This window comes from Argiope bruennichi, chromosome 1, assembly GCF_947563725.1.
Source record: "Argiope bruennichi chromosome 1, qqArgBrue1.1, whole genome shotgun sequence".
Classification (NCBI taxonomy): Eukaryota; Metazoa; Arthropoda; class Arachnida; order Araneae; family Araneidae; genus Argiope; species Argiope bruennichi.
Window position 1 is genome coordinate 30,494,338 of NC_079151.1, and position 15,628 is coordinate 30,509,965.

At 28.2% G+C, this 15,628-nt stretch overlaps 1 protein-coding gene across 5 annotated transcripts in view; it reads right to left on the reverse strand.

Annotated features, from left to right (window-relative positions):
- LOC129964467 (uncharacterized) overlaps nt 1-15,628 on the reverse strand; it is a 441,580-nt gene that overhangs the window by 301,764 nt on the left and 124,188 nt on the right. The window contains exon 1 of one of the 5 annotated variants that reach the window (XM_056079104.1): nt 8,176-8,303. The exons of 3 other annotated variants lie outside the window; for them this stretch is intronic. In XM_056079104.1, the coding sequence (XP_055935079.1) occupies nt 8,176-8,245 (70 nt within the window). In that variant the 5' untranslated portion in view covers nt 8,246-8,303. Of the gene's footprint in view, nt 1-8,175; nt 8,304-15,628 lie in introns of those variants that run through there. One more of the 5 variants, XM_056079107.1, reaches the window with a different exon arrangement.

Consider the following 15,628-nt stretch of genomic DNA (forward strand, 5'->3'; position numbering starts at 1 on the left):
TTTATATCAGCCAAAAGGAATGTTTATGCAGAAACAAAATATTTATTATTAAATATAGTAAATATTTACAAATAATAACGAACAACTTCGAAATGAATTAATACTCAAGTTGAAGATAACGTTCATAGCGAAAAAAGAGTTTTTGGTTAAAAAGGATGTACTTGAGGTACAGCATAAAAATATTTTCGAAAGTGGTGCGTTGGACCGGAATAACAGGCGACGAGATATATGCATCACACGATATAAGTCGATATTTTTATATAAGTCATCTGCAGTATTGTTTTACAATATTATGTAACAATATCAGAATTGCGAATATTGCTCATTATTATACAATATTGTACAGCATATGTCTGCTACTAGGGGAGAGTTGAAATTCAAGAACTCTTTGTCAAGGGTTAATGAGCCATAGACCTCAAATATAGAAACATGAACGTGATGTTTCCAAAGAGTTATAAAAGAAAACGATATATGTTCATAGATGAATGTTCCTAATTATAAACTAATGTATGAATAATTATTTCCGAATAGTTATAAAAGTATGGGAAGTTTGCAGTTAGTAGAGCATAGGAATGGGAAAATGACGATCAATAATATTGTATAAAATATACTGGAAATTCTACTATAGCAATATATCAATCTAATAATCGAAATCGTGTTATTTCTAAATATATCTTATTTTTCAATCTATTACATTTATTATTTTAACATTATCTTATTATTTACTTTTCCCTATTTTATTTATATTTCTTTGCATTTTTTATTATCTTTAAAATCTTACAATAATTATTATTTTAATAGATGCAACCAACAAATACTTAAGGAAATAAAATATATTGCAACATTAAAACGTCGGAAGGAACGACGTTAAAACGACTTCTGTTTCTCTACGGACTGGTTACCAACAACGAAAGTTGGTGCCACCCTTTTCATATCGAATCAAAGCGGAGAAAGTCTTCACAGGATATACATATATGCACACAAAGAGTCCTCTTCTGCAAAGTTCAAGAACGCCCACGCTACTACAGGCACGGAATGCTTCTTCGATCGTTCCTCTTACGAGTTTCTGCAGCAAAGAGTACGGTTATTGCTCAGAGGCACAGTGGAACATCAACAAAGCTTGGGAAGATAATGAAATCGAAATGTTCCAATAAACATTCTAGAGGTTCACACACATCCCATGTAAAAAAGGAAAGCTTTCATAAATCCAAAGAAGAAATCCTGAACCACCTGGACATAAAGTCCACATCTGTCCCCTTGTGATTTCCATGTCTTCAATGAGCTCAAACAATATAAATTGGCCAATGATTACAATCGGATGTAGTTGGTTCAAATAAGAGCCAAAGAATTTGCACTGGCATGACATTTTGCAACAAGTATCGTACAAAGATAAAAGATTAAAAATTACTGATATTACTTTTAAGTTTCATGAAATAATTGCTTTAAAATATCTTCACCTTTCTTACTGACTGATTTAATTAATGTTTATATCATTATTTCTATTCGCTTTCTAAATTTAAAAATACAAATATTATTCATATATTCAAGTATGTATATATTTTTTAAATATTGCATTTTCTAATATTTATTCTTAAATTTCATATATTCTAAATTCTTATTTATTGCATATAAATTTGTAAATTTAAATGCATCAAATAACTGGAAAACTATAATTTATTTTTAATATTTATTTTCTTAATGTTGTATGAAACTGTAATAACAGTCAATTCTGAAAACAACTGCTGCATCTCTCCGAATTGTTTTTGCCTATCCTACTTTCGCCCGAAGTATTTTTTTTTTCCCTTTTTAATTAGACCCCCAAATAATTTTTACAAAAATGCTTCGCATTTAAGAATTTAGCTTTAGATTAATAAAGAATTAAAACATGACCTAAATTTTACTCGCACATTTTTAATTTAGTCTAGCCTAAGCATTCTTTCTATTCCGATCAGGACATAAGATTCCAAAAAGTTAGGTAAAATGAGAAAGTCACAAAATGGAGCCAAGAACCACAGGTAGTAGTGCTTTACGCTTTTGTAAATTTCAAAATCCCCATCGGTAGGAATAAAAGCTACGTCGCTTATATCTATTTACACTTCCTCGAAAACAGTAATAACCTGTTGAATTCAGAAATAAATTTTCATAAGATATAGCATACCAAATACTAGAAGTTCAGCTCAACGTTGAAATATAAAACTATTCTAGAATGAATATAAATTTAAATCATAACATTTATCGAAACTGCTTCCAGTTTCATGAAACAGACGATAAACCGAAAGAATTAGAGAAAATATTTATTCATAGCCCATATATATATGCTATATCTTACATGAAAATAAGTTTTAAGATAAATATAAGTATAAAGAAAATATTTTATTTTTGTGATGAATAAAGTCATTATATGTTCATATAACAAAAGGAGTATATATATAGAAAACAATTTTTATTAAAGGGAATTTAAGGAATTTCTTATAATATTTTTATATTTGAATTTTCTGCAATATCGAATCCGTAAAATTGTCTTACAAATATTGTTGGTGTATGAAAAATTCTGAATATTTATATCACATTTCAATTGCAAAGTACGAAGATGTAGAATTCTAAACAGAATTTATATTGTTATTGAATTCTCATGACATAACATTTACTTGATCAGCGTCATATTCTTTTTTCGAACAAAATTAATTTTTTTTCTCGAAAAAAATTGCAATGTATTTTATATTTTGCATAGTACGCTTAATATATATCATGTGACAATATAAATTCAATTATGGAATTAAAATCCTAAAAAAACTAAAGCGGAAAATTTATGTCACAACTTCGTCAATAATACGATTAATATTAAATCCTTTGTTAGCTGAATTTTTTTTAATTTATTTTTGCAGCATAAAATAATCCAATCAAAATTTGTACCATTTCTTATATATATATACGCGTAGAATCAAAGTATAATTTAATAAATTTCATTTTAAAATGTAAAAAGAAAATTGTGTTCTAAAAAATTGTATATTTTAAAATTAAAAAGAAAATTTCGATCTAATGATTTAAATCTCAAAATAATTTCGCTTCTATTAATGCGTGAGAATTTTCTAATAAAATTCAAATTAATATTTGAAAAAGATTTTATAAGTTTACGAAATTTTAAAAAGGATTTTATCTTCAATTGTTTATAAATAAACAACTGAAATGAGTAAACACAAATTATCGATTTCTTGCGGCTGTTTTATATCGAATCCACTTGACGCATGGTCGAAAAAACTTATTCAAGGGTATAAATCCTAGTTTTTAAAAAAAAGATCAAAAACAAAATCCAATGCATAAGTAAAGCAGCGGCGAGAAAATATAAAAAGAAGAATTTCTCTAACTTCGAAATGGGGAGAAAAAGAGGAAGACGGTAAAGAAATAGAAGGAGATTTCGGATCGTAGCTAAGCAAATAAATGGATCTTGAAAGAGAAAGAAAAAAATTCACCTGTATTTTTTCATATAAAATTACATCAAACCTAAAATAACTAAAAAGAAAATCTTCATTATCTTTTCAGTATTTGCTTTTTATTTTTTCCTAATACTTAGAAACCTTGAAAATTTTCTTTCTATCAATGGACGTCATCTGATCAAAGATTAAATTACTTAGATAAAAATAATATATTTAGCGAAAACTCTTTTGGAATAATTCTTGATTTTGAATGATTTTATATAATGCTCATTTAGAGAGAATGACATCTAAGCATGCAATCGATTCTTCATAATCCAACATCCTACAAAATGACATATTTCTTGTGCCATAGGGTTTAAATAACTCTACTTTGAGGTTCAAAATTAAGATTTTACCATTAGCACTTCGCGAACCTAAATCAAGGAAAAGGGACGATTGTAGGTAATGCTATTACTTCGAAATCGAATGATTGCGATTTTGAAAAAATAACTTGTGAAAGATCCGTCTTATATCATGGATGATATAAGTATATCAATAAGCATATAAGTATATACTTATATAAGTATCTAAAAGTATAATGCAGACTCAAAAACCGTCCTCTTCATTTGATATTGACTCATTTGATGCCAATCTTAATGTATCTCACACAATTTCAGAGAAGAACGTTTATCAGTAATGATAAATGGGAAATAAATAGTTGATAATCGTTTGGCTTAAGTGTTGTGGAAATTACAGAGATCATATATAGACATCATTAGCAAATATTTCAACGTATTGTTTATAAAATTAAGTAAAGCATTTTACAAATCTGTGTAGTTCTTTTATTAAATACTTGCACTGGAAAGACGTGCCATACATATCGAAATGAACCAGTCAGAAAATCGCCAACGACATGCTGCAAGCATTGGCAGGCTATTATCACAGAAATAAAAATGTTGTTCGCGAACTTCTTCGAGTACAATTTGCAGGAGTACAGTCTTAGGTTGAAAATTAATTCATTTAGAAAATATAAATCTTTTTTTTCCCGGTTTTTATAAAGTATTTTATATTTTGTGTGGCCTTGATGTGTATTATATTGGATTGTTTGGGCACGCGCATCTGTAAATCTTTTGCCAGGGGAAGTGATTTATCCACTAGCAAGGAAAACTGATCATCAGTGATAAGGTTATCACCTAGTCTAAAGATTGCGCAGTGCATAGGACACTTATAAAATGGTATGAATTATTGAATTATTGCCAATTAGACTTATATACGAATCAAACTAGTGTCGCACTTGACTGCTGTGTGCTCAATTGAAAGTGAGCTGCTAATTTTCAATTCTTTTTTTCTTTTAAAATAGAATATATTTATTAAAATACTATACTAAATATATATATTTATTATATAAATAAATATATACGAATATATTAAGGTAATTCAGTCAATTAGAAAATCATAGTAATACATTTTATGTATGCATAAAAGATAATCGTAGTCTGTGTTTCTGCCATTTATTAATATTATTAAGTAATAAATAAAAAAAAAGACAAAGACCACAATGAGCCTCAAAGGCAACTTTTGCGGTTTGTTATATTTATTCTACCGAAACTATTTAGAATACTTGCTACTAAGTGATGAATTCTGGTGCGAAAACTGAATGTATCTAAGTATTAACCACTAAGTAGAAAGATCATTCATTAGAGTTCAAGCAAACGTTTCATTACATACAAACTTTAATATATATCCAAAACCTTGTTGCAAAATTTTCATGTCATTTGGCACATAGCAATGAAGACAATATAAATGAATCAATAAACTGTAATAAAGAACATGAGTTGATAACTTTCTGCTTTAATATAGGGAAAATAATTCGAAGAGATACTTTACAAACGGTACAAAGGAAATATTGTTTACTAAAGGAAAAAATGGAGTTTCACAAAAAAATATCCGGTCTTGTTGTTGGATATAATATCGAAATGGGTCGCGTATATTACTTAAGCTGCTAGAAGAATGCGGGATGAAAATCAATGTTAGTATTTTTTTCCATCAATGAAAACGTTTTTCATTTAAATTTACAATTATTTATCGGGCCACAATTTCGTTTAAGAATTTTTCAAAGATCCTTTATAAATATTTGTGCAACTTTTGTTCGAGAATTCTCTAAAACTCGTCTGTTTCCTTAAATTTCACAAAAATAATTCTAAACAATTTCATAATTATGAATTACATTCGATATTATCTTTATAAATTACTTCATAATAGGTGTATATATATAAGTAAAAAATTATGAAGTAATTTATAATGTCCAACGCCTTGATTAAGCTCACAGATAATTATATTTTCTATTATTTCATCTCTTACATTAAGCTTGACAAATAACTAAACAGTGATCTATTCTTAACACATCAACTTTTTATGTTTTGTGTATACTTGAAAAAAAAGGTAAATATAATATTCTTTTCTTAAAACAAATTCATTTATCAATAACTACTTAATGAAACAATGAACTAACGAAAAATATTTATTCTGAAAAATCTCTTCTTCACATGATTCTTTGTTTATGCGTTTAAAATATCGTTTTCGCTTTCATTGCTTTTTTTTCAGTCTTAATATTTCATCTACAAATTTTGAAAAGAAAATTTTGGAACGACCTATATTAAATATTTTCTTATATTTAAAAAAAGAAAATATTTCAAAATTAGAATAATTATTTAATTAGATAAGAAAAATCTTTCTATCGTAGAAATGCAGAGCTTAATTGAAAAAAAAAATATTATTGAAGTAATTAAGAAAAATATTTATGAAAAGAAACAGATCAAAAACTTTTATTCGAAATTATTGAAATAAATTTCATCAAAATATTTTTTTAAAAAAATTTTATGTCGTTATTAGATCAAAAGAATTTAATCTAATTAAAAACTTCTTAACCTAAAAAATTCTTAATGATTATTCTTTTAAATGAATAAATTAGATACTTTAATAAATTGAAAAATATGTCTTAAATAATTAATTTAAAGTAAATACGTAACTGAAAACTAACATTGGACTGACTTTATAATTTAACTTCACACGTCTTTTTAATAATTATTCAAGTAGTATTTTCCTAATTATATAAAACCTATGTACTTAATAATTTTAAATCCTTTTAACGTGGAATAGAAATTGATTTCAAATTAAAACTAGTTTTTAAACGATTTCATATAATTGCGAAATAAATGAATGTATATTTTATTAATTTTATATTTCAATAAATTTAAAGGCATTAATAATTTATAATGTTTTTAACAAATATGAAGTAAAAATTTAAAATAGAACGACAATAAATAGAATGTAATATGTTAAATATATCATATCGAAAAGTAGTAATGTTTTAACTATCGTTAAAATTTAAATACAAAGTATATATGTTGAAAAAAATAAACACACACTAATTTATTTTAGGAAATTTATCAAGTGTCCATTTGACTATTTTATAACTCATTTCAAATTGTTTCAAGCAACTCAATCTAAATCTGCAAAAATTTTAAATTACAAGAAATATATACAAATTGAATTTAATAGATATAAATTAATAATATCAAAACGATTTATAAACAAAAATAAATATCCTTGGTAAAAAAAATAAAGATGTCAATTAATTTGGTATTAATCATAATACATTATTTGATCAAAAAATATTTAAGCACTTCACCGGCAGATTAAGGTCAATTTAAACGAAATCAATTTTTCGTATTACTCATGATAGACATCTTTAATTATTTTGAACAAATAATTAAAATCCGTAAGTTCCTTTATTAGGATCAAGTACAATTTTTCCTTCAATAAAAATTACATTTTAAAATAATATACGGATTCAAAACTCTGCGCATTAAATAAAATCCGAAATATGCTTCTATTCGATTAAAAAGTCGTTTTTCACACTATTTTGAAGAAAAATACAGCACAAATTTAAAAATTTTATCAAGAAAATACCATCTTAATTATTGTATATTATTCAATGCCGTAAAAAAAGAATATTTATAATTCAAAGAAATAGGTTTCGTTATTAATTATACCATATTCCGTTGAATTATACAATAATTGAATATACTTTCACTCAAAACATAATTTTTCAATAATTACATGTAACATAATGTCAAAGTTTCAATAATTACATTTATTAAATAATTTTTCAATAACCAAATATTTTATTACCATTTAAATATAAATATTTAATTATATTCATTTTTGATTAAAATTTCTGATCTAATCAAATAAAAAAAAATCACATAGAAGCCCTTTTTATCAGATGGAGAAAAAAACATTTCAAAATCTATTTTGTAATTTTTTAATAATTTATAATAACATGACTTATTTAAAGGGTAACAATCAATCGGTTTAATATTTTTCACCTAATAGAAACGCGATTTCTTTTAAACTGATATTCCGGATAGACAAAATAAAACATCAATAACCCAGTCATTTTTAATAAGTCAGTAGAGGAAAAAATTCAATATTTTCGTAAACAATGATCTTGAAAAAAATATTTCACTTAATAAATAAAGCATTCTCAAATACAGAATAATATTCATTTCGACATGACATTCGTTCAATTCAATTTAACAGTCGAATCGAAAAACAGAACTCCCAAAATCAAATGAACCGTCCCCCCCGAACAACCCATTCCAACTGTTCGATATTTCTTCTCTAACCTAAAATATCGTTTGCAGAACAGAGCGCTTTAAGTTAGAATTGAGATGGCAACAAAGCGAGAGCGACTTACCGGAGATGCGTCTGTCCGACAGACAAGGATCTCGCTCACTCACAGAACTACAGACGACTCTTGGGTCCATGCGGTGCGGCGCGGCGCTGCTGTCGCCCCTTTTCTGCCTGTCTCACCTACAGTTAGTTCTTCGGTCCACCCTCGAAATATGCTTTCCATTTCGCAGCTGAGAAGCTGGCAAGCGTTAACCCACACCGCGAAAAAAGAGGTATTATTTAAAGTGACAGAGCATCTATCTAATTAATGAGCTGGATCTTGAAACTACAAAGTTAAACAGCTGCCTTTTTATTTTCAAATTAATCTGTTTATTTTGATAAAAATCTTATAACCAAAATAAATTTCTAATAATTCAAGAAGCTTTGAAAAATTAAACTTTCTAGTTCCAGAAAATTTGCCACTCGACCAATAACATTCAAGCCAGAGATGGAAACACTTGGAGATAAATCTATCTTTAATTAAGAAGGTGCAAATTAAAATAGATTGGATAAAGAGTGAACAGATTTCCCGATAAATTTCTAAAGGATAAATATGTTCGTATATTAATGTCATGAATTGTCTCCAATATTTGATGATTAAAAAAACATTTATTTGATTCCTTAATTTACTATTGAGCTAAAGAGTTAGCTATTCTTTTATTTTACAATCAATAAGTTTATTTTCATCATCATAGTTTGAATAAAATAAATATGGAATCAATAGCATTTAAGGAAAATAACACTTCTTGAAAAAAATTCTTAATTTGGATAGTGATTTTTAATTTAGGCAAGGCAGTATTTTGGATTCATTGTATGAGCAATTAACCCTTTCTAGGGCCGCGGGAAGTATGCTTCCCACCAAATTTATCAATCTTTGTATGAATTTATGTAGGTTGGCATAAGTTCTGACTCATTTTTTTAGAAAGACAGAAACTTAAATGCTTCAGTTCTTTATCTCACACAAAATGATGTGTCTTGGTTTGTTACTTCATTATTAATTAACCAAATTAATTAATTAATCAAATTAAATTTATCTAATAAGCTAAATGAATTCCTTTCCTTATTCTAGTTTCAAGCCTAAAAATATTTTAACATAATATGACTAGGAAAAAAAATGGCCCTTTAAAGGATTAAATGAATAATATTAAAACAAAATAAGAAGAAAAATATAGATTATCATGATTTGACCAGACAAAAATACTTCAGTTGTTTTAAGTTGATTTTGTGAAGAAACATGAGAGTATTTCGGATCTCGCAATTATGAATCACGATCAGAAGATGAGGGCGACACTTCATTCAGAGCTTTTCTCCCCCTTTTAATTGATACTATACGCCAAGAGGAAGATATGAGAAATGAATTGTACATTATACAAGTTGATTAACCCAGCTTTGCTCGAAATTAAACGCATTTATATCTGCTTTAATTCTGTAGTTTTTAATTTTGTTTAGACAAATCTTATTACATTACACCATATCCCTCCGGGCACATCTCCGATATGAGGATAAGAATTTTCTAGTATGGTTTCTAGTTGTAGCCTCCCTGATTTATATAGAAATGGTATAGGGTCGGCTACCATGCACCAATAATGAGATGTACCTCCTACGGGAGAAGTTGTGCCGTAGCCGGTGATAGCTCTTAAGGATCAACTATAGCTCTATCTATGATGGAGCGGCATTTCCACATTCAAAATTTTCGTGCGGTTCGAGTAATTTCTTATGATTACACTATACCACTTGATTGATTTCCTGTTGGATCTAAATGATATATTAATTCTCTTCTTTTTTTCCTTCCTTGCAGTTCTTTTTGGAACCATAAAATAACTAACTACTTTGACAAAGTTAAATAACTACTAAATTTCTGAGAGAAATGAAATAAAAGAGAGAAACAGAATTTATTAGCCCACTATTTCCGTATTTCAAAATCTGTTATATTTTTAAAAAATTAATAATTAAAGAAAAAAAATTGCATAGAAAAGAATTTGGTAATAACGAAAAATCAAAATTCTAAATTTAAAAGTGCTATTAAAATATTTAAGGCAAGATAATTTCCTTTAAAGTGACTGCACTAAAACTACAAAGTTTCTGTTAATTTATAATTAACAAAATATTTAATTTCTTACACTTTGAAAGATTGGCGTTATTTTTGTCTCTTGCCCTGAAGATTAACAAAAATGTATACACAACTTGCCTGAAATCCATCCCTTATTTAGGAAATTTTGCGAATTCTATATTCATACATAAAAGCTAAATAACTTTTACTTAAATTGAGATTAAGATTCGGCCATGAATTAAGGCAACGAGATAAATAATTCTCCCATTAGATAAATAATCAAATTAAAATCTGGGCAGAAAGGATATGCATATACATAATTCTGTAAACTTAATGCGCGGTTTTATTTATTTGTCATAAATTCAGGAGAAATCCTCTGGGACTCATGAAAATTAGAAAGCCGAAATTATGATTTCATATTAAATGGATGAAATAAAGCAAGCGAATATATATAACTGATTAGTTCGACTATCGTAAGGAATCATATATTCTCTTTGATAGTACTCGTAAAAAAAATCGAAGCTATACAGAAGAGTGGAATTATATCTTTAATGAAAGATTAGTATAGTCTATCTGAAATAACACTCTACCTGACAGAAAAAACATAAATTAAGATGATTCGTAGTAAAGCATATTATTACGAATCTGTAATATTGCTTCCCTGCACAGTTAGTCTCATGGTAAGAAAGAGAGGTTTACAGATAATTTAATAGATAGAAGGCCAAAGCTTGGCGACCATTTAGTAATAAAAATGAAGATTCTCGAAAATACACGACTTTTGGTGATACCTCTATCAGAAGCCAAAATAGCAGTTCTCTTTTTTTAGAACCTTCCGCATCCTTTCATGGAAGCAATATAAATATAGGCGCATTCACGGGAAGTGAATTCTCTCGATGGAGTGTTAATGTCCATCGCTTTGAACTGTTAATATCCGTTATTTAATAACGATTTGCTGTTTGTGTGCCATTAGTTTCTACATGTATTGTTTCGTTATTTGAGTGTGCTTAGTTACTTTTGTTTTCTTGTTGATTGAAGCATAGTTATATGATATCGAGATAGTTCGACTTTTCAATTAACATTCAATGGAAAGTTGCTCCGTAACAAGAGACTTTTCTGAATTGTAATTACACCAAATCTGTAGATTTCTATCGATATTCGGGAGAAACTCTTTCACAGAAAGTATCTTGCTGTCCGAATATAAATAATTAAACACGGTAATTACAAATCAAGGTGTTTATTAATTTAATTATGCTACAGTTGCCAGTTGAATAAATTTTGGTACATTGATTTACCCCTTGCATTGTAGTTTCATATTAAATATATCCTTCAAGGGATTCACCGTTTATTATCGATACCATACATGTTGTCCACATACATGTTGCCGCAATAACTCAGCAGTGTAACGACTGATATTAAGAACATAGGAGCACATATTTAGGATTTAAAGTACAGATCAAATCAATCAAATCAGTAGTCAGTCTTATCTTGCGTTATTTTTCATCTCTTAAAATCTTTCAAATTTTGAAGCGCATCTATCAAATTTCTTTATCGCTCTGCGCTTTCACGTAAGTGAATTTGGTAACGCAGAAACGCAACGGCATAAAAGAAAGAAATTTAGCAAGTGATCTTGCTACTTAAATTGTAATTCTGTGTCAAATTTCGGTTTCAATTCGCTGAAAAAAAATGGCTTTCAAAATATACACTTGGTTTTCTTCATTTTCTTATGAAGCACAAAATACTTATATGCTTGACTAAAAATAAAAATCTGAGCACTCGTGACATTAAAGCACTTTCTCATAATAATTTACTATTTTCATACTGGTGTAAGAAGAGGATAACATCTTTATCAGGAAATATGCCGAACATTTCAGAGAGATCACTCCAGTTGGTTTAAATTAAATAATAATCAAAAATGTTTCTTTCATTGTTGACTGTGATAGCAAGTCTCATACATCACACCTAACAAGTAGGTTTTATTGTAGTTCGAAGGAGTGCCCGTCTAGACGAGTTATTATCTTGTTAAAAATAACTAGAATAGGATTGTCACAGATTAACTAACAAAAGTTGTAGTAGAAAATCAATCTTACACCCTCTGGTAAAGGGCTTAAAAATTAAAAAAAAGTAATTAAAAAATTATAATGTTTAGTACATTTTAGATGTGATATATAGTAACAACAAAAGTTTAATTTCGTTGTAGTAAGATCCTCTCTCATACCATAATGTACATGAATACTCAAAACAAAATTGTTAAAATCGATGAAAAGCAAACAGTGATTCACTAACAGAAATAAAAAGGTTTATTATGTCATATATGAAATAAACAGTAATGGTAAAAGAAATTACTAGCAATAATTTTCAATTTGGCCCATGAAAGAAGAATATAATGAATCAGCATAAATATAAAATAAATATAGATTTCAATTCCTTAACCTTTCTAGCAACAATCCAGCAAAAGAAAAATGCAAATAAAATGCGAAAATTACGAAAATTTTATTCATTATTCGTGCATTGATAAATTAAATTATTTAAACATAAAAAAATGTCTCCGTTGCTATATGTCAAAATCGCAGTTGGGTTTTTCCATTCGAAAATGACGTAGATCTCCAAAAAGTGGGAATATTTTAATTTCTCCCAGCATTATAGATGACGGTGGACAATTATAGATTATTAGTATTGTTACAAAAAAATTTCTACAACAAAATACCGTCGATCAATCATAATAACGTAACGCATTTAATCTCTATAGTTCAGCAACTTTCTTGCTGTCTAATCCTCCAGTTTCTCTACGTGTCGGCGACTCCGACTCCTCTCACACACGACTTCTGACGATACACACCACTTTTTCACTGCAGTTTCCGAGTGCCCGTCTTTTATAGCTCCGGGAAACGGGGCTGGAATTTTCAGACCAATCAGGGCGTACCTCGGTGTATATCGGTTATTACTGGATGGATCGTGAAACTTCTCGAACTTTCCGGTATTATCCATTTAGTCGCTAAACTCGTCAAATTCATCGCCAAGTCGCCAAAAGGTCACCAAGCTCAGCACGCACAATACAGATCTTACAAAGGTTTTAACGGTTTTTCCAGGATGACACTATTCGTGCCGGATAGCAAAATTACAGATTTGTAACAGTATGTTTCCCTATACAATGAATAGTGTATAGGGAGACATACTAATGTTCCTAGTGTTTTTGGACAATAATTATTAAAATGTATACACTGTAATATTTCCACATTAAATCTATAAAAAGAAGCAATCTTGTAGAGGCTTCAAGTTTTTTTTTCTCTGTCTTTTATTGCTGATTTCTAAGAATTAACAAAGTTGTGACTCTACTTCTAAAGAAAGTTCGGGGTTTGGGCAGTTGAGGGGAAGAGCACCTTCAATAAAAGAGGAGACAACTGGAATGTTTCTGGTCATTTGGTGGGTGTTAACGACATTATGTTCTTTCTAGTTTCTAAACCACCGTGGCCGGAAGCTTGCAATTAGGAACGGAACATAGAATTCTTTTGCTAAGGAACAGAACTTGTTACCTGAGAAGAGATATTTACTGACCAGACTTCCTCAAGTTCTTTGGAAAAAGAGGAGCGTTTCTTTGATTTTATTTAATTTCTGGTTGAAAAGTCTACCATCAATTTAAAATTTACTACTTTCCTAGGATCTTGTAATTTTTAACTTTTTAACTAAAAAAAAAAACTTTTTTTTTTCATGCATGGATTAACATATTATATTTAATATGTTTCGAAAATATAAATGCTTAAATTCCACTCATTCATTCATGTCAAACCTATGCTTTGCATTTCATGAATAAGTCATATGTATAGAAAAAAAATCCAGCAAACTTCTATTTTAAATCAAGTATAAATATGTGAATAAGTGAATTGTATAAGTTGGTGTATATTATACTAGCAGCCTTTGGCGACCAGCCGGTTCACCAATCTTAATGTTCATTAAAATTAATAATAAAATATTTTATGCAAATCCTATTTTAATAGCTTCTTTATCAAAATATTTTAAAACTTCAAATTTTAATAGTCATATAATTCACTCATAATATTATAAACGCCTTCAGTCATAACATAATATGTATTTCTGTCATTTTCTTTTAGCTCCCGTAGAATTTATACTTTGAATTAAAGTGGAAAGGATTAATCTGCAATTAATATAATAATATTTTTTACTGAAACCAAGTATTTTTTTGTAATATGATTACTGAAAACAGTCACTGAGCGTTTAAACTTTATGAGCATTAAAGAATACCTTTCTTAATTTGTGTAATATTTCAAGAATTTGTCAACAAAATTTTCTTAGATTCATCATGATCAGATCGATTCATTAACAATGTTTCATTTTAAATGCATCAAACACTAAGAAAATAAAACGAATCGTTTAAAATAATCGGTTGAAAACAGGTTAAAAAAAACTACTTAAAAAACGATTTGCTTAAAACTATAAGCATATACAAAAAATATATAACATAAATACAATTTAATTACAAAAGCATGTAACTAACCTAAAAATAATTTAAATCAAGTCCGCAATCAGTCACAACAATCAGAACGCAATGAGCATGCGTGAATTTTCAACGGCAGTTACGTTAACGCAAATGCGTGAATTTTTCTACGCCAGTTGGGGTAACGCTATGCAGATCAGAATTTTTTAATTTCCTTTATTCTGTTTTATTTTATTTCAAAAGTACTTCAGAATGAATTTGAAAGATCGATTGATTAACAATGTTTAATTTTAAATGCATCAAACATTAAGAAAATAAACAGAATCGTTTGAAATAATCGGCCGAAAAATCTTAAGCCTAGCCATTTTAGCATGGGAAAAAAAACTGCAGCCTTACTCATTTGGCGGGAAAGTTAGTTTTTAATTTATATATATATATATATATATATATATATATATATATATATATATATATATATATATATATATATATATATAGAAAGAGAGAGCTTTGTTAAATTCCCACAATTGTAAAATAAATTCTATTATATTCATACAATTAAGAAAAATATTTACATTACAATTTCCTTGCGAATAGAATAGCATGTCTTGCATATCATTGGCATACGATAATTACGAAATATGAACCTTCGGCTGAGTTACAGGATTTTTACAGAAACTATCGCATAATCCTCGGTGAGTGATTTGGCAATCAATTTCTGGCATAAGGTTAATAGTATACGAAAACCCAATTTTTGTTTTAGACGTGCTTTTACCAACAAAAATTTTACACAAAACTGTACTGTCACAAAATCCCATAATATATTTAGTGTATTTAAATCATTGTGTTTTTGAGTTATCGCGTTTACATGTTTCTGAAAATACAGACAGACGGACAATCCTGCCTTGGATCTGGTTCAAAATTTGAGAGGCGTCTAGATTATAGATGTTAATTCTGTGTACAGAATTTTATCTATCT